A 25,633-nucleotide genomic window follows, 5' to 3' on the forward strand; every position below is an offset into this window, starting at 1 on the left:
TATATATATATATTAATAAATTATACAATAGTTATTAAATATTTATACAGTAATTATACAATAATTAAACAATATTAATAAATTTCTATATTTTATATATGAAATGAGGAACAATTGAAAAATTGGATTACTCATTTTGTCACCTTATGATTGCCTCAATTAATTTGATACTAAAAATAAAAATAATAAATTTATATATTACTAAAATAAAAGAGAATTCAAAAATTGGATTAATCGCTTTGACACCTTACGATTGTCCCAATTTTTGGAAGACTATAAACTCCCAGACACGTACACAGATAAAACTGAATCCTTTAAGAGGAATTGTAAGGAAGGATTAGGACTAAGGACGATTCGCAAAGTCGTGAAGTCTTGATCTATCGATGGATCACTCGTTAAAGTGAGACTTGTGCCATCGCGACCAATTAGGTCAACGAGAAGGGGTATCAGAGGAATCTGCCTCAGCCTTCGTGTTCTCCTCCCTTTTTTCCTTTTTGTTTGTTTAGATATGCGCATTGGGAACTTCCTTTTTGCCCGGCGTAGCTATAAAACTTGTTGAACCCCTTAAGGCTGAAAGAAAGTCGGAGCGTGTGTGTACCTCTCGTTTGTATCGCAACCTAGAATTATTCCTGTATAATTAGCAGACGGCGGACGTAAAAGGATCATGAGAACGGTTTGATATTAATAAAATTTTTAGAAATAAATTACTGACCGTCCGTGAATCTCTGCTTCCATCCCCGACAGTAAAATTACCCTGGCATCGGTAGGTTTGGCCTGGTGTAGGGTTAGATATTAATTCGTGTATAATTAACAAAGCAGGCATAATAATTTATGCTAACTTATACTAATAATTCAATTCGAGTAAAAAAGATCGAGCCAGTAATATAGTCGTGCAGTGTATTATCCTTCTTTCCCCGAAGGACGTCTATATGCGTCCTAGGATTTACGTCGCTTCCCTATCTCCTGTAAATATAGTACTTATACATAGATTATATATAGCATTGAATTTTTCTCATCCATTTCCGTTTCCGATTTTTTATTCACTTACTTCCTGGATCTATCACCTGCCAATTTATTTAATATATTTTTTATACTCTACGCACCCTATTTCAACCTATGAAGTACCTTGACATTGACAGAACCTTGATATTGACAGAATTTTCCTCACGGTACCCGATATTTCCATTTAAAATTTAATTTTCCTGACCTCGCGTCACTCAACCCTGATCCTCTCTTGATCCTGCGGTTAAACTACCCTATTTCAACCCACGAAATACCTTAACATTGACAGAATCTTGATATTGGCAGGATTTTCCTCACAGTACTCAATATTTTCATTTAAAATTCAATTTTCCTGACCTCGCATCACTCAGCCCTGATCCTCTCTTGATCCTACTCTACGCACCTTATTTCAACCCACGCAATACCTTGACATTGACAGAACCTTGATATTGGCAGGATTTTCCTCACGGTACTCAATATTTTCATTTAAAATTCAATTTTCCTGACCTCGCATCACTCAATCCTGATCCTCTCTTGATCCTGCGGTTGAACTACCCTACTCTACGCACCCTATTTCAACTCACGAAATACCTTGATATTGACAGAATCTTGATATTGGCAGGATTTTCCTCACGGTACTCAATATTTCCATTCAAAATTCAATTTTCTCAACCTCACGTCACACTTAACCCTGATCCTCTCTTGATCCTGCGGTTAAACTACCCTATTTCAACCCACGAAATACCTTGACATTGACAGAACCTTGATATTGACAGAACCTTGATATTGACAGAATTTTCCTCACGGTACCCGATATTTCCATTCAAAATTCAATTTTCCCGACCTCACGTCACACTTAACCCTGATCCTTTCTTGATCCTGCGGTTAAACTACCCTATTTCAACCCACGAAATACCTTGACATTGACAGAACCTTGATATTGACAGAATTTTCCTCACGGTACCCGATATTTCCATTCAAAATTCAATTTTCCCGACCTCACGCCACACTTAACCCTGATCCTCTCTTGATCCTGCGGATAAACGAGAGTCAGCCATATTGACAAGAGAAATTGACCACGCAAAAGGCCGCGATGATTAATCGCGAGGATCGATGATCTATCGCGTGGTGCGCGATCTCCGGTGAGAACAAAAGGCTGTCTTCGGTGAGCGTCAATACGGAATTTTTGCATCCTCGTTGCGCAACGGGCTTAGGAATTCCTGTGCCTTTAATTCGCGTATTTACAAAGCGACATCTAAGATCCTGATGAAAATTATAATAGATAATAATAAGCAAAATAATAAGGAAGTATCGTGATAAAAATTTATAACAACGAAGATTTATTTAATACATAAAAATCAAATTTCATGAGTAAAGTATATAATTTTATTACTGCGTCGAATTCTATGTGTAAAAATAAGTCGAAAAGGTGGAATAAAATTTTTTAGTTGGAGGCTTCGTTTTTGAGAAAATCCAGGGTGAAAATTCGTGGGGTGTGCATGGTTTTATTCGACACTTGGCGCAACGATATTCACTATAGACTGTATGTATATATGTTCATAATCATTTCTAGTATTTTTACATTCATATTGAATGAATAGACTAATTAAACAACAAAAAAGAAAAAGAAAATGGCGGACGTTAAAGTCATAAGTGCCCACCCCATGAATTTCAAACTCAATTTTCTCGTAAACGAAACCTCGAATTAAAAAATTTTATTCTTTCTTTTCAATTTGCTTTTTCACATAGAATCGCCCCTTACTGGATTATACAACAAATTCCGGCCCACTCTGTGTATAAATATAGAAAATCGAGTGTATATTAGGCATAATCTTCTCATTTTTGGTAAATGTAAAATGGGGGTGGTTTTGAGACCCTAAAATCACCTTCTGCACGTTTATTCTACCCTAAAAATAAATATTAACCCTTTGCACTCGAGAGGGCGTCCTTCAGTCACCATTTGATAAAATTTCGAAGCTCGATATTATTTAATATATCAAATTTAAAATAACGTAACGGTGTGCAAAGTATCGAAATGAAATAATTCTACTTGTCAATTATTATACGATTTCTTATTTACTTTGGCCAAAAAATTGTCGAGTGCAGAGGGTTAATATTATAAATATAGAATGTTATGTGAAGATAAGAAATTTTTGAAAGTGGCCTTTTATCTGAATATTTGTGATTTGTAATATAAATTGGTTGCTTTGAGGGGAGTGAAAATGTGGTAATCGCACAGGTTGTTTATTATTGGAACGGGATTTTATTCCGGTGATGCAGACCCGTGGCAATTTCGTAATGGTAAAGGTGTATCAATGTTTATCTTAACGTTGCATTTCACGGTGTAAATGGCGTTAATGTTGTATGCGGTAACGCCACTAATCATGCAACAATATATTATACATATCTAGCGATCGCCCCGAGGCATGACATTAGTATGCAATTGAACACGGAACGAAGCAACAAGTGAAAGGATACTTTGTCGAATTAATACTTCCATAACGATAACCTTCTATAATTATCCCCCATTCCCGTACTTCCCTGTGCGTCTGTTTTAATTTCGAATTTACAGCGCGAATCTTCCCATCTTTCATTTCGAGCATTTTCGTGGAAATTCGCCTGAAAATGAATCGAAATAAAATAATACCGATAATCTAAATTTTGTTACGTGTCAGGATATTCGGTATTTCGAAATTTTACCACAGCATAGGATCATATAATTTATCATAATGTACCCAGCATAATATCTCATCATTCACTCATTTGAAGAAATTACATATTACATAATCGACTGACGCAACAGTAACGATAATTAATGAGAAATTGCGAGTATACCGAGTGTTTCGCAAATTGGTATATTATCACCTACGGTGTGATTCAGCGCGAAAAAATGAATCGAAAATGAAGAATAAAATTTTTCGAAATGAAGCCTCGTTTTCGAGAAAATCGCTTTTGAAAATGTGACACCGTGTGTGCACTTATTCCCATTTCGTCTATTTTATTTTATTTATTTAATTTATATCAATATTTCTACCTGTAATTAACATTATGATGCACCATCTATCAACCTCCATGCTTATTATCGATCCAATTTACCCAGCCTCCATTTTCTCGCTTCATATTGAAATTACGTGCACACACGTGTGTCACACTTTCGAGTCGATTTTCTCGAAAACGGAGCCCGATTTGAAAAAAATTCATTGTTCCTTTTCGATTCAGTTTTGTATAAAGATTCAGACCCCGTGCCAAGATATCGTGTTTTGTTGAACACCCCGTAGAATCGGCGAGCGCGAAACGGTGTAGCCTGGATTCTTCGGCGGGTTTACGGTGAGAGCGAAATTTTGCGAACAGGGGAATATCCAACGGGGAAGTTGATGGTGGAGAATCGTGTGACGTAACGATTATCGAGCCCGACCAATTCAGGCAATTACGACGGTGGGAAAGCGCCCTGTGCCGGCGTTCCATTAGCCGCGTTAGCCCGGCGTTATGCTCCTTACTTTACGCGCGGTGCATCCGTTTACGTCATGGCCCCGGACACACAATACCCGACGCGGAATTAATTGTTGCCCAAGTGTAGCGATTAGTCCGGCAAATTGGGAGTTTCGCCAGGGCCGGCACCGAACGATGAATGAATTTCGTTCATACGCGACAATCGGCTCGCGACCTACGAGAAGATGGATTTAGCTCAAGGATGAACAGTACTATGCGCACCCAGCCACGACGCGTGATTATGTTTTACGGGTTCTATTGTAGTCGATGCGCGTTATAGATGAGGTAATAAATGGTATAGATAGAAATATAATCGAGGACGATATTTTTATGGGAAACGGAAGAATGTTGCCTGAAGGTCAATTATGAGGATTATTGCGCATTTTTTTTTTTTTAAGAATGAAGATTTTTGGGTTCCTGTGATATGATAAATAATATCATTTTATTTATAATTTTGGTTTCCATAGAATTAAATATTTAACGTATTTTTAATTTATTTTATTTTATTTTTTTTTTAAAGAATGGGAGATTTTTGGGTTTCTGTGATATGATAAATAATATCATTTTATTTATAATTTTGGTTTCCATAGAATTAAATATTTAACGTATTTTTAATTTATTTTATTTTATTTTATTTCTTTTCAAGAATGGGAGGTTTTTGAGTTCCTGTGAAATGATAGGAAATATCATTTTATTGACAATTTTGTTTTCTATAAAATAAAGTATCTGATGTATTCTTAATATTTTATTTTATTTTTTTTTTTTTAAAGAATGGGAGATTTTTGGGTTCCTGTAAAATGATAGGAAATATTTCATTTAAAATTTTGGTTTCAATAGAATGAAATATTTGATGTATTTCTTTTTTTTCAAGAATAAGAATTTTTGAAAATAATTATTGCCTCTGCAATATTAAAGATTTATTACAGAAATATTGTATTTCATTTTTATTGAAAAATTCTGTTTTCAAGAAATGGTAAAAATTAGCGACACCTCGGATAGGAAGTTTCATTCTCATCGTCAACCCCATGAAGCTCGTACACCCATAGACAATGGTTGTAAATATCGTAGCTGTGTACGGAAATAAAATGCTGGTAATTCGAACAAACAAAGACACGAGTGGTATGAATAAGATAAACCCGTCTCGGTCTCGTTTCGTGAAACGTAAAACGCATAACGGCTACGCTGATGTATAATCAATGAGATGATCTAGATCTCAGTTCGGAACAATGTTCCGTGGCAGCTCCGTGCGAAAGAAGCACGAGAATGCGCGGGAACCGGAATAATCCTTGCGACATCCGTTACTCGTATCCTAACTCGAGTCGATCATTTTTCCCGCGATTTCCACCGACGTTTGCGTAACCCCCATAATCGACGAGTCCGACTTCCTGTCGCGGTAAGATCGCCATCGAATATAACACGTGCAGCTTCCACTCTGTCTCAAAAAATTAAAAAATATCGATCCTCAAAAAGTAAAAGGAACATTAAGTTAAATTCAAAGGAAGAAGAAAATTATTAAGAAAGTTAAATGAAAGGAAATTAAGTTATATTCAAGAAAATAAACAAGCATAATTAAAGAATTGAAAATAATTTATAAAGAAAAATTGGAACACTGAATGAATGAAAATAAATTATATTTAACGACGATATATTGTATAACAAGAGAAATCAAATGAGAAGAAATTTAATTAAATTATAAAAGGATAAACAAAGATAATGTAAAATATTAGTAGCAAATGAAAGAAGATTCGAGAAGGGGTACTAAAAATAAGAAGCATGGGAAACAATATAAATTATAATTAAGAAAAATATATTGTATGACCTATGAAATCAAATAAGAAGAAATGTAATTAAATTAAAAACAGGTGAACAAAGATAATAAACATTATTAGTAGCAAATGAAAGAAGATTCAAGAAAGGGCACCAAAAATAAGAAGCATGACAAATAGTATAAATTATATTTAAGAAAAATATATTGTATAACCAGGGAAATCAAATTAGAAAAATTTAAATAAATTAGAAAATAATAAATAAAGATAAATGAAAGATATTAGTAGCAAATGAAAGAAGATTCAAGAAAGGGTACCAAAAATAAGAAGCATGAGAAACAATATAAATTATAATTAAGAAAAATATATTGTATAACCTGGGAAATGAAATTAGAGAAAATTTAATTAAATTAAAAAATAACAAATAAAGATAATTGAAAAATATTAATAGCAAATGAAAGAAGATTCAAGAAGGGGTACCAAAAATAAGAAGCACGAGGAACAATGTAAATTAAGAAAAATATATTGTATAACCAGGGAAATCAAATTAGAAAAATTTAAATAAATTAGAAAATAATAAATAAAGATAAATGAAAGATATTAGTAGCAAATGAAAGAAGATTCAAGAAAGGGTACCAAAAATAAGAAGCATGAGAAACAATATAAATTATAATTAAGAAAAATATATTGTATAACCTGGGAAATGAAATTAGAGAAAATTTAATTAAATTAAAAAATAACAAATAAAGATAATTGAAAAATATTAATAGCAAATGAAAGAAGATTCAAGAAGGGGTACCAAAAATAAGAAGCACGAGGAACAATGTTAATTAAGAAAAATATATTGTAAAACCTGAGAAATCAGATAAGAGAAAATTTAATTAAATTAAAGAATAATAAACAGTGATAAATGAAAAATATTAGTAGCAAATGAAAGAAGATTCAAGAAAGGGTACCAAAAATAAGAAGCATGAGAACCAATATAAATTATAATTAAGAAAAATATATTGTGCAACCTGAGAAATCAGATAAGAGAAAATTTAATTAAATTAAAGAATAATAAACAGTGATAAATGAAAAATATTAGTAGCAAATGAAAGAAGATTCAACAAAGGGTACCAAAAATAAGAAGCATGAGAACCAATATAAATTATAATTAAGAAAAATATATTGTGCAACCTGAGAAATCAGATAAGAGAAAATTTAATTAAACTAAAAAATAATAAACAGTGATAAATGAAAAATATTAGTAGCAAATGAAAGAAGATTCAAGAAGGGGTACTAAAAATAATAATTCACGTTACGTAAAGTTCCTTACAAGCAGACTGCTTTGTTCTTGAATCACCGGCGAGCCTCGCCGCTTTCCTTGGCGTCCAAAGTAAAATCTCACCTCGATATCGTAACATTATGAAGCCGTAATGATCCCATGCAATGCGTATCAATAGCTGAAGGACGGTGGGTTATCATTAACCGAGAGTGCACTTAATATTCCGTGCGAGAATGTTTTCATCGGTGGGCTTGATGGCCTCGTAAAGAAGATCGGGAACGAGCGTCTCGAGGGGCCCGGACCCCCGCCCGATCGCTTGCGATTTCAATCTGCCCGCGCCGTTCCAATTTGACGTCAATTAAATCAGCGAACCCCGTAACGGCCGCTATCAATTTCCGGCCTCGCAAACGACAAAACTGCCGTCAAATTCGCCGTCACGGATTCGATTAAGGGTGTCCCCTGCGCCTTAAGAACCGCGACTTTAACAATTTTTTCCGAAGAAACCGTCACATCTTTTGACACGAGGTTTCCGGCCGCTTATTTATTCACGTCTCGAAAATATTCCTGAATTTTTTCACCACAAAACAACGAAAATTGTAGAAATTGTACGATATTCCACACGGATAGGTTCAGAAAACAGGTTCCGGTGGCTGACACCATAGAGGCTGTCCTGCTTATAGAAAATTAAAAAATCAAAAAACAGCTTATGATTTGCAAGGAATGCAACTATGGTCTGAGTTACTGGAAGGCAATAAATCTCTGAATTTACAGAAATGAATTTTCCTACTTTCTTATCGTTCAAATTTAAGGAAAGATATAAAGATTTTAAAATTCCTGGGTCCTACGATGAAGACTTGTTTCTCAAACATTCGAGTTGTAATGATAGTTCATTCGATGACTGAATATTTCGAATACAAAGCATTAAAAATTCTGTACCTTTGCATCAAATTCTACAGGATACTTTCCAAGAAATCGTGTTATATTTACATAAAATACTTTCTTAAATTAATATACAAGAGAAGAAGAAAACAATGGCAATAATATCAGAGTACAGTAGTCATCTGAGCATTAGGTAGCCTAATCAAAAATCGTCTTTTTCTTCACCGTGTCCTCCTCTGTGTCTCCCCGAAGGTCTCCTTTGAAAAATGAACAGGGAATTGTTCTTTCTCCCCTGTCCCTTTCTCAACCGTGTTCCTGTTCCTCTTCGTGGAAGAGGATCGTTCCCCCGTTCCATGCCGTTCCTCCAGCACGAAATAACTGGACGTCGAAACGAATGGCGAAATTATGCCACGGTCAATGGTACACTCGGCTCCGTTCTCCGCAAAAACCTCCCCGGGCTAGATCCTCTCGCAGTGTCGCGAGGATCCGCTACGTCGCTGCGATCCTTTTGCTCCGGTCCCCTGTCTGGGGCCCGAGAGGGGCCGAATAAAATGGCGCTGGGACGAAGGCCGCGCTCGGAGTCGCGGTCTCGATGATAACGAGCCCCCGGACCGATCGCCGATCGTGACAAACTGCCATCGATTCGTCCCTCTCTCGGGCCCGGTCCCATTAGTTTCGTGCATCGGTGCGCCTTTTTGCATTTGTCGTGCGCGCGAGCGGGACCCTTTCTTGCCGCCGGTTTTGCCGCGGTGCTTGCGCGCTCTTGCGGACCGAAATGACTTCATTTCGCAGTGTTATCGCGTACGCGGTGCTCGCGATGGAATCGGGCCTGTCAAGGGGAACGGGAGAGGCCCAACACGCGACCTTGGATGGATCCTTGAGGCCACTGGTGCTTCTCAGGGAAATTGATTTTGCAGTTGCACGCGTGAAGTGTCCTTCGCCTACTCGGTTCTTTTTTACTTTCGAGGAATCGTTTGAGAATACTATAACGCGAGGTATGGGCCTTATGTATAGGTTGAAGCTTCGCACTGGATTATATTCTAAATTATAGTTGGTTTCAATATATATTTCATTCACGTTGCCCTGTCTCAAGAGGGATGTTTTATAATGGTCTTACATATTTGCTAAATGATCGTGCTTTTGGGACTTCACGGTACATATGTTAGCATATGTATATACATAAGCAGATAGATATTTAATTGATTTGTGATACTGGTATATAATGAAAAATTTGGGATTAGAAATGGTGTTTGTCATATTATATGACAGGCATACTACAAATTTCTTTAAAATACAGTAAAAATAGAGTTTTAGAATTTCAAAATTCAAATTTTCTGACATAAGTTTGTCAGAGTTGAATAAAGTTATAAAAATAAAATTTTGGCTCTGCTGTTTGGAATAATTATAACAGAATTCTCTTCAAATAATCTTTTTGCTAGGAAAAATTAATAGTTTGGAAACCAAAAATTATTTGCAGTTTATGTTATATAATATTTCCTGTATTGTTACATTATTTCTTTAAATTACAGTTTTATTAAATTGCGACTGAAAGTCGTCTTTGGAGAAAGTATCAAGTATTATTCGAGTAATTTATGTAACAATGATACTCCAGATTTCTAATTAATATATATAGCAAATTATTATTTTCTCTCTACGATGAAACAGGCGAGGTGAAAAAGCTGCATGAAGGGACTGCGCTCATATTTATACCCCATAGGTTAGTTTTCATTTTGTATTTCAACGAATGTTCCACGGCGTGATGCTTCTGGTAGCCGAGACACGTTCGGTGTTGGTGGTAGAAGCCCTCGAACACTGAGGACTTAATTGCCAGTAGAATCTTAATGCTCATCGCGTGCCTAATTAATTAGCCGACCGAAAAATAGTCGGTCGTATAAAAAAGGAATCGTGATTCGCTGCACGGTTGCAGCATTAATATTTTTCGTCTCCCCTCTCCTCGCAGCGACAGGACTCACGGTTCCTCGAAATATTACAACCAAAAATAACGCGTGAGACAAAATCAAAAAACCGCCGAAGAAAGTAGAAAAAGTAATAAAAACTCGAATTCTTACACACAGACGTGTCCATATATTGTCTCCACGCTCACGTATACCGTGGCAACTTCGACATTTACATGTTCGTAAGTGGACGGTGTCAAACGTCAGATAAAATCGGCCGGAAAAATATACGGCCGTGTTTTCGACGGTTTTATATTTCGCTGTAAATTTCCGAATTTGTCGAAACGAGGGGAACAAATAGAGAAAACGGGATCTTCGATACTCCGAGTCGACTACCCGGCGACTTTTTCTCTTCCTTTATACCATCTCTCGAATTCCTCTTCCTCTCCTTCTCCTCCTCTCTCCCGTTTTCTTTCCTTTTTTCCTTTTTATTCCCATCGTGAACCACGGGGAAGCGCGTGTTCGACGCCGAAAACACCGCGCGCCGCTCGAAACTCCGCTTCCCAACTGGTTCCCGGATCACTTCTGACATATTTTCTTCCTTCGACTGTCGGGACCCAACGCTGCAACTTCCTCCTGTCGTGGCCGACCTGGCATCCGATATGAATCATATAACGGAGACGCATAAACATCAACGTGGCTAACCCCTCGACCGTGTGCTTCACTGCCCGGGAATCGAATAGTCGTCCAGGGACCGTACAGCTTTATACGTGTCCTGTCCGATACCTGCCGAGTCGTTGGACAACGCCCCAAGACAATGGTCGTATTCGTAACAGAGACACCCACCGCGATATGAAAATCCTTCGTGTCTCTCGATGATCGGCTGGGACCCTGTCCCGTCGATCCAAGTATCGACTTTCTTGCCTGGTCCGCACGGTTTCGAAACCCCTTTGCTAACGTTCCATTTCAGTACAGTCCAACTTCCACAACTCACACGTTCGAAACATTCGAGTTTCGAATAGAGGAATAAAGTCTGCGCTGACAATTGAGATTATGAGTTTATAATTGTAAAATAACTAGGATTTATTGCTCTAGGAAGGTATATCTATCTTTGAATGATTCTAACTGATTCGTGAGAGTGTCAAGAGGGTACGTGATGTAGTTCACTAACCCCCCAATTCTTATTTAATGTGTATATAAACGTTATTCGAAATCTAAGTTTTATAAATTATTTATACACATCTTATATTCTAGATTAATTTTTGTATATAACCTAACTTATTTTTCCAACATTGGCCAAGTGTAAACTGAGGTTTAAAATACTTGCTTTGTCTGTTAAGTATTATTGCACTTTGTTGTTTTGGTTTCTTAAAATCTTTGAATAAAATCTACGTGTGGGTGGCACTGAGAAAATTGAAAGAAAATAATGGTTTCGAAAATCTTGTGCCACGTCAGGTTATAGGTTATAACTAGTCGTAGAGCTGGCTGCGATAAAAGTTTGTCTACTTTGACTCATAGAGGACTGGTTATTTACAATTTAAATTACAGATACGAAAAGATACATCTGAACGTATGGAAAATCATTTTTATTCTACATTTGCATGCTTTATACTTCGTATTATTATATCGTTGCGTTGATTGCGGAGAAAAAGGCGTCTTGAAAGAGGTTAGAGAGGTTGGAATTATCAAGATTCGTATTCCGTCGAAGGGAGTGTACGGTGTACCACTCGAGTCAAGCGGTGGCCGACGTGATTTATTCCGGCGTCCGCCAGGGGGTGTCGTGCGCCTGCGCAGTTTCCCGTAAAGTAAGTGGAGCGAATTCGCGGGCGCTCAGGACCGTCCCAACGCTTCTCGAGATCACGGGTAATCTACGTGCGATCGGGGGACGAGAAAATATCGAATGTATCGGAAATCATTGGCGATCGACGATGCGGAATAATGGATTAGACGAGGGAGATTTGCAATGTGGGTCCGGAGAGGAAGCTCGAGGAGGGTTGGCAGTCTATGTCCGTGGAAGGGGAGATTCGGATCATCCCCCCCTCTAGCCTTTGGAAACCCCGTCGTTCGTAGTGCCCGCAAGCCGTTCCGTTCGCAGACACGTGTAAACAAGTGAAAATTAAATTTTTAAATCGGCCACCTTCGTCCCGTCGGAGATGCTGTTAAGCGGGTCGGTCAACAAGATTTAATCGGAATTTTCGTATCTCCGGCACGCTCCAGGCCTGCGGTCTGTTTACTCGACCGGCGCATAAATATTCATACGAACGGATTAAACGCGATTTTTCAGGCGTACTGTAAATCTACATGAATCCTAGGGACGGTGGAGTAATTGCAACGTGTTCGACTGAAAAATGCCGTCATGGGAAAATATTTCATACTCAGGGACTGGAGAAAGTTGATCGATGGCTGACGACGTTCGATTTTTTAGCTTTTGTTGCTAACGATGTTTTTGAAACGTGCAGCTGGAGTAGTTGAAAGTAACGGTTTTCTATGTGTCGTGTACTAGCTGCTAAGAAATGCAAAAAATTCGTATCTGACGCCGTTTGGAGCAAAGTGTGATACTATAGTTGAAAATAACTCGAATGAAATAAATCGAAGGAAATAGGAACGAATAAGTGCATTAGAAATTGCAAAAATTGCAAAAATTGCAAAAAAAGCACAGGCGCACGTTCTCGTAGGAACGTACCTGTGCGCAAAAATGTGCGCAATTAGCGCCCTGTGACAAAAACGCGGAGTGGCTGTAACGAATTTCGTTCCGTGTCGTCTCAGCATATACATGCGGGGAATATCGTGTAACTATCGAATTAGCAAAATTCTTGCATACTATCGTCGATGGTGGAGGGACAGGGGCAGAGACCTGAGATGCACGCAATGATTCCGCATCGTTTCTACGACCTAGGGCTCTAGGTGGTAGCTAAAATGAGAAGATCTTACGGAGCCGCGGTGCGCGAAAGTAGGATAACGCGAAGCATAGTCGAAGACTAACGAAGGGTGACGGAACGAGCCGAGGGGACTTCGGTTAACAGGCGCGAGCAGGAGAGATAAACAGAGCGACGCTGTATGGTAAACGAAGAAGGAAAACAGAGTCACGACGTCCCAACGGGGGGGAATCGGCTGTGACGCCAGCAGAGAGGGTCACTGGTGACGGTGGCGCCCTCTGAACGGCCCAGTCTTGAAAGTAAGGTTAGTCTGTCGCTAGCCGTTTGAGGACGATACACGTTCTGCGCGTGTCTCTGCCGAGTTCACCCTTTCGGTCCACCAGCGACTGTGGAAAATACGCGCGAAAACAGGTGGCTACGCGACGTGACATTCTATCGTGATTCGAGAGTGTTCCGTTAGTGACTGTAGTTTACGTATCGCGATATTTCGTATCGTTTCGTCGGCATTTTCGTGGGATTTTCAATGTGGCGCGCTCTGTTACGGAAAGACCGGTAAGCGTTGCGTAGCGTGCTTCGATGCCCTTCAAGATATTCCGGTGTCAAATTCCATCTCGAGAATCGTTTAGTGTACCGTATAAAAAGTTAGACGCGGACTGCAGTTTCGTGGTAGTGTATCGGTGAATAATACGCAGTTGCAGAAGCACGTTCGAAAATGAGTGACTTGACAGTGGTTCGATGCTGAGACACGCGAGATTTGGCAACGCCTCGTGTCCCTCTGGTCAACCGTCATGGGCAGCTCGTCGGCGTTCCGACGTAACACAGGATAGAGGCAATTTGAACGAATTTAAGAGAGTTTAAAGCACTCGCGGCGCACTGTCACGCGAAACGGATGATCGGGACGACGGTGCACGGATTCTATCGGGAGATTCTCTGGTCGAAGTGAAACGCGCCACGGCGACGAAAAGCGACGCGAACGAGCGTGAGAAAAGAGCGGCTACGTTTCTCTCTGGGACGAGGAACGGCTGAGATATACACACTTACAGGCGGGCTCGTTCGACCGTCATGCTCTATCTCTCTGTCCTTCTCCCGCACCCTAACAGTCCCGTGAGCGGAGTTTGTTTTTTTTCTTTTAAACGTTGACGTATAGTTTATTTTGTTGTGCACTTCATATAGTTTATTTGACTATCTACTCTTCGCGAGAGTGGCCGATAGAAAATATACATCGATATCACGAAGTGAAATTTCCGAGGACTACATCTGGTTATTCAGACAATTACGTGCAATCGTGTGGAACGCTATGCGCCGACGGCTCGGCCAATTCTCAACGGTTCTCTTATTTTAATCTGCTTTTCTATCGGATGCTTAACGTTTCCTCTCGACGCGTTGGAAGAGACGTGACTGAAGGAAGAAATTTGAAAATGGAAGTCGGTCGAAAATGCCCTACGTACCGCGGCAAGGAAAACACCATATGCCCGTGACGGAATCGAGCCGGTGATAAATCACGATACCGGCCGAGAAGAAACAGTGCCCGTGCCGAAGCCGCCATTTTTTCGTCGTATACGTTTTCTCGAGAAACTGTGCCCTCTGTTCTATCGGATATTTATTGCTCAACGACTGTTCAGTTTGTGATAGGAAACTAGTGCAATCGACGGCGTGTGAACTTGTGTAATTTCGTATTATCGCATGTACCGTGTGAGCGTCAGTGTATAAGGTGTACGTGCATGTGTTTATATTCCTGTAGTGCTTTGTAATTTGATAAGCAAAAAGAGGCAGTTCTGACGATGGTGATTCTCGGAAATGGTGTAAACATTCGACGAGTCTTGGTCAAAATATGAGGAGAGCGTCCTTCTGTGACCCGAGGGAATCGATATCGTGCGAAAATGTATCTCACGCGTGTGTTCTTGATGCTTCTGCTGGCTGCCAGCTCGAGGTGCGTTGTTTTCGTTATAACCTATACTTTATGCAGTTATAATCCGCCATATTCCCTAATGCGTAACCGGCGCGCGGAATTCTTTCGATCCCAACGGTTTCGACTCCGATTCGAATCGTAATTATGATCGATAATTTTCACTCGACGAATATACAGGGTGGCTTTCGCGTATAGAAGTGGGTGTCTATAGGGGTAATAAATCGAGCGGTAAATATGAAATAAAAATTCTATCAACGGTATACGATATCGATATTGACCGCGTGAGATGAATATCGTCGAATGTATTATATTTCATCGACGAAATATAGTCGAGGCTAATGTCTAGCATTATTCCACCGACTCGAATGATAGATTCTCGGGGTATACGAACTCGATATAGTGTTTACGTTTGAATTACGAGAAATATGCTTTACGTCAAAGCGAAATTGACTTTTGGTTGGATTTATTGATCGTATAGTAAAATAGCAACGATTTGTAGAATTCCCAGAGGCCATTTTAAATTTCGTATTTATTATTACACGCACGTTTTCAGCGGGAGATTTGAATTTTTAATCGCTGTTTATCCGGCTGGAGCGACTTGTATATTAATATTCGTGTAGTTCACACATTTTTGCCGATAGATGTGCATAAATATGCGCATAAAAAGTATGCTGAGCGCAAAAAGTTGGCGCTCCGCCAGAACCGGTATTATAAATATTGATTGTTCCAATAGTTAACGCGGTTCGTTGGTCTCGTGTTGCCTCGATGAGAGTCAATGAATGGGAGAACTGTGAGAAATCGATCGAAATGATTCGTGTTTCCATTGTATGTTTGTTAAAATGGATATTCTCGATTGCCTGCGGTTTTAAAAATATTCCGTGCAGCTTTCGTATTATACGAGAGATTCGTGGTTATCTATTGGGATCTCGTTTTTTGCATTTTGTCGTCTATAAAATGTAACAAATTTTTTGTGTTTATTTATTTAAGTACTAGGAAATTGTCTTTCGTAATTTACAAAGTTGAATATTTTTTTATACGAATGAATCGGAGTAGGAATAATTTCCTAGAATATTTATTTTAATTTTTGTAATAAAAATTATTCGTCCATCGTGTTTACCTGTTATTTGGAGCAGATGGTGAAAGCATATTACGCGTTAGTATAAAATCATCTGTTATTCACAGGGTAGTTTCGATAAGGAAAAATTCTTTCATAAGGAGTCGAAATTTTTTTATAAAATATTTTACATTTTATATATAATATATAGGTATATGAAATAAACGGTACAGAATAAAAATAACTCCGTAGATAAATTCAGAGTTGTAGATAAAGACATATACATTTTATTTTATTTATATTTATATTTAATATTTATTTTATTTTATTTTATTCTTCATTTCAGGCAAATGATTTTCGTTGTAACATAAATTATCATAGTATTTCTCAGAATATTTTTTAATATTCACGATAAATATTGTTATAATTTAGATTTAGCGTTAGGATTATTTTTATTATTATATATTTTTGTGAAAATCTTTCGGTGTTCGTTATTTATCAAAATTATAATATTTTCTAACACTGCATCAAATGGAGCCAACTTTTCGTCCCTAAATATATGAAAATAAAATGAAAATTTATTATGTCGTAAATTATAATAATATTCATTGGATATAATATTCGGTATAAATTAATATTTATTACGGATTACCATAATTCAAAACTAATTTCAAAAATTATTCTCTTGTCACTACATGTTCTTCATTAAAACCACTTACCATCAGCATACCCGCGCCACTTATGTAGTATATAAATATACATTTTCCTATACTATATTAAATCAGCACGATTTTTCATCAGCCCTCATTAAACCTGATACCACCATGGGGACCAAAATCGCCCTTATAAAATCAGTACATCGTGCTAAAATCTATTCCAATATAAATTACCATAATTACCGTATACATTTTACAAAATCACCAACGTCCATCAACTTTCCCATAACACGAATTACAACAATATTCGATACAAATTAATATTTATCACGGAGCACGGTAATTACTATCATAATTCGTAATTAACGTTCAAAAATTATCTTCTTGTCGCCTTCTTCATCAAAAATCACTCCGATACTTACCATTTATATATACATTATATATATAACTTACACAGTATATAAATACAAATTTTCATACAGTATATCAAATCACCACCATTTTCTATCGATATAAATTATCACGATTACCATACACGTTCTATAAAATCATCCACGTCGCTCAAACTTTCTCCCGACAGAAATCAATATTTATCAATAATTATTATCGTAATTCCGAATTTACGTTGAAAAATGATCTCACTTACTTTATTCGCTCGTTATTTATAATACTTACGAGGCTGTAAAATATTTCCCGACACTCCACCGAATCGACGTTCCTCGATTTTCCGCCATTGAACGTGGCTCATTAAACCCAGTGGCGTCACAGCGAATGAAATCGATGGCTTGCACTTTTCCCCATGATCCGAGGAAGCCGGTTGCTGCCTCCCGTTCTCCCTGCCGCTCGGCTCGAACGCGCAGGGTGTAATTAGCGCTGGAAGACTTGATCACGCGGGCATTAACTAATAATTTATCGCCTCCGTCAATCGCGGTTTCATCAGACCGTTTAATCGATCAGCCCGGTTTCCGCGGACGCCTGCTAGTACGACGATTTTAACGAGTCTGTTACATTCGCAGATGCATATGCTCGAGCGGATACACTGGCCAGAATTGCGAGAACGAGTATATTCCCTGCGACCCATCGCCGTGTAAGAATGGAGGCACGTGTCGTCAGATCGACGGTTTGGATTACGAGTGCACCTGTCCAGAGGGTGAGTTCTCCAATTTTTTCTCTATTACTTATTATTCCGCGGTCCTGGTCAGACCAGGGCTAAGCGGGTGGATGGTGTCAGCGATTTGGCTCGCTATAAAATTCGTCGCAATTGCACTCTGTCGAACGGGAAAATATTTTTCTCCTTTCGTAGCAGCACGATTAATTGGGATATTAACCCTTTGCACTCGGCGATCTTTTCGTTACAGGAAAATAGTAATTCGAAGACATTCTGTCACAGAGTCGACGATATTTCTAAAACGGTAAATAAGAAATCGTATTCAAATTAAGACGTAGAATTATTTTATTTCGATGTTCCAAGCATCGTTGAATAATTGTGAATTTGATTTATTAATTAACATTTATCGTTAGAGTCTGATTAAATGGCGACTGAGAGGCGCCCCTCGAGTGCAAAGGGTTAACCTTTTGCACTAATTTTGCATAGTTTTGTATCGTTACAGTGGCTAGGTTAGGAGACACGTGAAGTATCGGAGGAAAATTTTTATTTTGGCATAAATGGCATCAGTGAGCTTAGAAAAATATAAGGAAAGCTTCGAATTGGTATATTTTTGTAGTAAGAAAATTTTCGAGTGCAGAGGGTTACAAATTTATCAGCATAGGTTATATGTCAGGAAAAATGATTCAATGAGATGGGAAGATCAGAACATTTTTAGTATGATAATTATTAGATTGGAAAAATTTTCGAATTTTAATCAAATTAAGTTCAAACAGTGTTATATAAGATCCTACTATTATTTTACAGGAAAATTTTCGAGTGCAGAGGGTTAAAAATTGATCAACATAGGTTATATATCAGGAAAAATGATTCAATGAGATGGGAAGATCAGAGCATTTTTAGTATGATAATTAGATTGGAAAAATTTTCGAATATTGACCAAATTAAGTTCAAACAGCGTTATATAAGATCCTACTATTATTTTATAGGAAAATTTTCGAGTGCAGAGGGTTAAAAATTGATCAACATAGGTTATATATCAGGAAAAATGATTCAATGAGATGGGAAGATCAGAACATTTTCAGTATGATAATTAGATTGGAAAAAATTTGGAATTTTGAACAAATTAAGTTCAAATAGTGTTATATAAGTTCCTACTATTATTTCGAATTTGAAAATTAAATTAATTTAATTGTAGTAATCACTGATTAATGTCCAAATGTACTTTCCTAATGTACTTTTATAATTTGGTGGTTTTATTGTGTAACAAGTTTAATTTAGAAATTGGACAGACAGAATTAGTGTCTTTCCAAAATATTTCCTGCATCTGTTATTGATTCCTGTTCGAAACGGAGCCAAATTGCTGACATCTTCAATTACATTTTTCGAGGTAAATTTTCCAAGGCCAAGGATTTGCGTCAAACGCTCGAAAGACGAAACTCTGTACTTACGAAACGGATTTCGCCAACACTTTGACGATATAATTGTCCCATAAACGTAGGAAATGTCTCAACGAGCCATTTATTAGACACCTCGTTAACACGTTCCCAACTGTATCCGTATCATCCCCAATTATCTATTTCGTATATTCCGCGTAGCTCGAACAATTAAAAAATAATCGCTGTTATTTTTAAAAACCGGCAAGAAAACACGAGAAACCATAGCAACTTTCTACATAATCCTCGCTGCTATCGTAACTTTTATCAAAGTCTAATGACAGGAAGTGTACAGACAAATCAAGGTCTCCTAACGCGACTCAACTTCCCTTGCTCGCACGGTACATGGGAAATGATCCCGACAGTCAGACTTTTCCGACTTATCTCCCAACAAAATACCTGTGTTATCAAATTATCAAAATCCGAGACCTCTGCATCTCACTCTTTTCCCACCATTTTCTCGCGGAACCCCTATCGAAACGACAGACACCGGTATTTTATAGAAATCCGAGTACATCATACTGAATGTACTTATATTTACGCAAAAATATTGCCCAGTTTTCAAAAATTATTTAGATAGAGACTAGAGAAGGTTAAATTTTAATTTAGTATAAGTTATAGTTAACGAAGTTCGATAGAGTACCGGTATCATAATTTATCAGTTTCATCAACATACCGGGATAGGTATTTCAATGATAGTCTATGTTATAATGATGTAACAGCTAACCCATTAAGGACCAAACATAGAAATGCCAAATTTTGAATTGCAAATTATATCTCCATATATTTCCAATTTAAATGTCTAAATTAGCGAAAGAACTGTTATCATCGCAACTATAAAATTACTATAAAATTGCCAATCTTCGTCAAGTTTGTACCATAATGGGTGAAATCTCTCAGACAACCCCCTTCTGTTCCTTGGTATTTCAGTGATAGTCTATGTTGGTATAGATTCGGTGTAATATCGATATCGAAATGCTATTAACACTTCGACTGCCATGCACTTATTATATTATATTATTCTTAGGATACAATGAAAAATTATTAAGCGAGATTGCAAAATTGGTGCAAATTATTAGTATTTTCTATTCAAAGTTCTTTATTTATTTAACCTTTATTAATTTAACCCCTTGCGCTCGACGATTTTTTGGTGAAAGAAGGGTACGAGTTGAAAAATTTTCTGCTATAAAGCTGATGATATTTTTGTGAGCAGTGAGTAAGGAATCGTATAATAATTAACACGTAGAATTATTTAATTTCGATACCTAGCATACTGTTACAATATTTTAAATTTGATATATTAATTAATATCGAGCTTCGAAATTTTATCAAATGGCGACTGAGTGCAAGGGGTTCAAAAATTTGATATTGACGGACACTGGTGACCACTATGGCTCCACTCAGGAGGCAAACGCCGGTCACTGATGACCGCCATGACAGTCAACGTGTTAAAGAGCTGTTATTTGTTATTTGACTTCGAATCACATTAAAAACAGTACTTGTCAATTGATTCCGTATCGCTTATAGTGACACCAATTAGGAGTCAATTTGTCATACGTCAGCACATTAAGGTTAACAAATACTTACTCCGGCTCTTGACAGCATCTAGAGTAATAATCCTCGTTAATTAGCTACTTGCACCCCGAAAATAACCGATCTGTGGAATATCCATCAGAAAATGGCGAAAAAATCGTCGGTTCTCCATGACATGACATAGAAACATAGAAATGTCCATTTTTAAATCACGAATTAAATTATCTTCATATATTTTTACCTTAAATACCTAAACTAATGAAAGAACTGTTATCATAACTGTCTTAACCATAAAATCTCTTTATATCAAGTTTGCACCATAATGTGTAAAACCTCAGCACCCCAAACCTAACCTCAATAAAGTACTACCTTTCTCACGGATCGTCAAGATCGACGTATCTCCTTGAACTGGTTTTCGTGGTGAGTCTCGAGGAAGAATGTACACAAGGTACCATAGTCCACGGTTACCCCTGGACGCGTAATTTGGGCGCGATGGTGGTGGTTTTTCGATGAAGTCGCGTTCCACGTTCCACTCTGTTTACGTTCGCAAGAAAGCCGGGGCCCGTTGCGCAACCTTGTCCCAGGAATGGACGCACTGGGAGGGAAGGGAAGACAAAAGAGCGCGTCCGCGGGGCAATGATTAGCCGGTGCAACAGGTACGACTTAAGCCTGGGGGTGGCGGCCATTTATGCGCGTACGTACACGGTGGATGGTTAATGTAAAGCCTAGGGTCAGCCTAGCGTGGCCTTCTCGCCGGATCACAATGCGTGGTCCTGTCGTTCCCAGGCGGACCACGACCATGGCGACCCCACCTTCCACGACCACGTCCCTCCTTCGTCTTTTACGCCGCTTTGCGTCGCGAACGCGCGCCTTTTCCCGTTAAACAAGCGCCTGGCCTGTTCCACCTTCGTGCTTCTGCTCTCACCGACCACTTCGCGTCGTTCAAGCCACTCTGCTACCGTTTCCTCGGGTTATCGTCTCGGGAATCGGCGATGTTGGCTCGCTGCTTGCCCGACGCGACGATCCTCAGCGATAGGCGTTAGGGTTGATGCTTGGATACCTTGATCACCTACGAGATCTACTCGAGCAGCTCGGGATTTGAACTTTGAACATCTCGAGACCCTGTTTTGCCAGACATGTCTCATCCTCGTAGTACTCTTCGTATAAAACTGATCGTGGAACTTGCCACGAGACAGGCTTCCTGTAGACCGAGAACAGGTGGTTGCTCGTGCCCCGATTCGACGAGCAAATGGATTCTTTCTGTGATAAATAAGATTGCTATAGAGGACTGTTTTCCTTGCATAGTATTCTTATTATTTTGTCAAAAATAAATTTATTTTATTAACACTTTACCGATCGGTAGCCTATCAACCCTTTGCGGTGGTATGTCTACTCTCAGCCACCGCGGCAAAGAACCATACTGATCTTACATTGTATTCATCGTGTAAATGGCGAAGAAAATTTTTTTTATGAGGACTAGAGGTATGATCTTATAATAGCTACATTTTATACAAGGTGTCAGCTAGAAGAGAAAACAAGACGCCTATTTTTGTCACATTTTATGTTTGTCCGGATGGGTTGCTCCAATTATACGATGATAACAGATTTAGTTAACTTATATCAAGACTTTTAATATTGTAATTGTTTCTAAATTAAAATAATCGTTAAAAAGAAACACGTGGTTTCCTTTAGCTGTCAATTTGACAGGTGTCAAATATGTAGAAAGAGGCATACAGATAGCGTCCGCAAACCTAGTGCTAATTAGATGGATACTAGACTACACGTGGTGGCTTATACTTATACGAACCACCAATACTTCGTTGTGAAGTCGAACTCCGGACCTCCATCATAGGAATTTTCGATTGACACCATTAGATCACACTGCCATTTAAAAACCATTGGAAATAAATCTGTAGTAATAAAAGGAGCAATAAAACTTTAATCGTTAATATTTCAAAAGCTATTGAGTAGTTGCGGCTATAGTGATATATATTTTTGAACTGTATGATGAGATCTAGAAACCTGCAAGGTGTCAACTGAATCGGTGACCCGAAGGACTCGCACCCTCCTTGTGAGTAGTAGACGATCAATGCAGGGAACGAAGTCGAGAACAGGAAAGAAGGGGTGCGTAATAAGGAAGAAGTTCCGCATCGAATGATGGCCTGTCGATTTTTAACGCGATTAATGATCGCCGGTGAGAATGTAGATTAAAGGGTGGCGGAAGATGGTTGGCGTAAGTCGAAACTCGTCTAGAAAATGGTACTTGCTGGTGAATTTTACGGCCTCTCATCGGTGCAAAATTGCCACGTTATGTCGCGGTCGCGTCGTCGAAGCATCTGTTTAAGCCAGTCAACGCGGACATTAGCCGAAAGGAAGAGCTGGTCGTGCAGCTTGCACGCGTTGCGGATTTCATTTCGGTCTTTCCTTCGGGCGGTGGTTCGCGTTTAACGAGACCGCGGTCGGGAATCGTCCGCAATTATTCCGCTGCCGCCTGAGGCGACGGCTCTTCTAGACGCAGGCTCAGGCTACGGGGCCAGGGTTCTCGTTATTTCCGTTGCCCGGATGCTCAGACCAGGTCTGCGACACACCAATAAGCGGTGAAAATCGAAACTCGTAAAAGGCGTGTCGGGATCGCGTAGCCCTAATGGCCGGTGATCGGGAGGTCTCGTCTGAGTTGTTCCTTATAGAGATGCTTGCTTCGGGACGAGGCTATAACTATTCCGGAATCTCGGTGTTACGAGGAATCGTCGAGATCGCGAGTTTGTTCACCCTCCTCCTCCTGTTATTTTCACACTTTTCGTCCTCGAATATTCGAAATTTATTCTGGCATCTCGTCTTAATCAGCGGAATTTCATTTGACAGTTTCTTGCTTCGCGACGCTCATAAAATAAGACAGCCGTGGATTCTTGTACTCGCAACCAGCTCGTAACTATTCTCCCTAGCTGTAGAATAGAAAAATCCTAAACTCGCTCGAAATGATTTGCTCGTGCAGTTACTTGTAATGGTTCAATCTGCAACACGGAGCTCACCTGCTACTCTGCTCCATTCGCGTCTGCCTGTTTTCTTCCCGACCTGCACGACTCATTTCAACGTGCACTGGACGTAATAGTTAGGGAGTTTTTACTGGACTCCAACTTTTTCACCGGCATAGTCTTTTCAGGCATTGGCAAGGGCCTCGTAGTCATTCCTCGTAGCCATTCCAGAGCTATCTAAGGGACTGCAGTCTCGGGACTAGGTCCACTTGGTCGCATAGGTAGTCGTAATGGTTCAATTTGCAGTTGCCTTCCTTCTCTATCGCTTCATCCACGGTAGGTCTTCGTTTCGCGCCAAGCACGGAGTCACCTTGCTTACGCCTGTTGCCTGTCGGTCTCTCTCGTACCTGGCTAGCTGTGCCCGTGTCCCAGGCACGTTTTCTGGCTTCTCAGCGAGAGTACCGGGTACGTCGTCCCTTTTGCCGGGGACGACCTCGACCAGCAAGAGATTTCCCTGGTCGACGATCCGATCATGCCTCCTCCATTCCATTCCGCTAATTAGAAACTGCTCTATCGAGCGCCGGTTAAACGATTAACCGCACGCCCATAGATTAATCGGCTGCTAGAGCGGGATAGCCAGAGCTGAACGAAGACGGGGACAACACCAGGTCCGTGCTCGTTTTCTCTGGATATCCGCCAGTGCGCTTCTATTTCTCTTGTTACCCCTCTAAATTGAATCCTCGGGAGCCGCGACGACGCGACGAGGCAAGAAGCGCAGGAACACGCGGTCCAGGCTTCCGCCGAGCTTGCTTCCTCGATCTTGATACCGTGTGTTCCACGATTAAGCTGTTTTTTTAATCCCTCTGTTACCCTTTTTTCTACCTTTCAGGCACGAATTCCCCCTATTTTATGGAGTCGTATAGGAAGCCGTTTGAAACGTTTTAGGTTAGATACGCCGGTTACCATGTAGAGTGACATCAGCTCTCGTGTTCGTGAATAGATGAAGTATATTAGTAGTATTAATATTACTTACAACCAGTACTTAATATCGAGTATATAGGAAGTGTTTTAATATCCTGTAGAATATCGAGATATCGTAATGGCGTAGTTCCAAGTAAAAATTGTTTGATATCAAAGCGGTGTGCACTGTCATAATTGTTTCTTTATTTTGCTTTTCTTATCGCGATATGAAAGTTGTCTCTAGTTCTTCCTTTTAACTGTAATAATTGCCAGTTGACTGTGCCGTTTGAAAGAATATTAAATGTCGAGTGAACGCGTGGATCCATTTTTTCGCCGGTGCGACGGCCTTAAGTGCACCGAACTCACTAGCGCCGCCGCGGCGCGTAATTCCAGCAAACGCATCGTTTCCTCGTTTAAATCTCTTCGGTTTAACGCGAGTATTTTATTTCTTGCCGCTTTATCTCGCGTTTTCCGTGTACCAGTCAGCGCCACTTATAAAATGTCTCCCTACCGAGTAATAAAACGCCTGCTGTGAGACGTGTTAAGCAAAACGGACATAAGCCTTAGGACACTTTCCTCCGTGATCGTGTACATCGCATATCCTTGCATATTATCGAGGGGTTAATTTCCCTTTCGACCGATTTCCATACAGAAACTAGTTCTCCCCGATCGTTGGACGAGTCACACTCGAGCGATCGGGATCGATTTTGCCATGATCTTGTCGATGGATCGGGTACACGGCCACGCACAGGGTGCCGTTGTCACGGAAAACGCGAGAACGCGATCCTCGCGCGCGTGTTTGCGGCCTGGCCGAGTGGCGAAACACGCCAAGGA

At 39.3% G+C, this 25,633-nt stretch overlaps 1 protein-coding gene across 1 annotated transcript in view; it reads left to right on the top strand.

The window, feature by feature from the left end:
- The window catches only part of LOC108552571 (neurogenic locus Notch protein), a gene marked incomplete at its 5' end in the record, with an annotated part of 159,672 nt that overhangs the window by 20,942 nt on the left and 113,097 nt on the right, over positions 1-25,633 (top strand). The window contains one exon of the mRNA XM_017907188.1: positions 17,810-17,943. Within this exon, the coding sequence (XP_017762677.1) occupies positions 17,810-17,943 (134 nt within the window). The remainder of the gene's footprint in view (positions 1-17,809; positions 17,944-25,633) is intronic.

Source organism: Eufriesea mexicana, unplaced genomic scaffold (genome assembly GCF_001483705.2).
Source record: "Eufriesea mexicana isolate 0111107269 unplaced genomic scaffold, ASM148370v2 scaffold7170, whole genome shotgun sequence".
In the NCBI taxonomy this organism is placed as follows: Eukaryota; Metazoa; Arthropoda; class Insecta; order Hymenoptera; family Apidae; genus Eufriesea; species Eufriesea mexicana.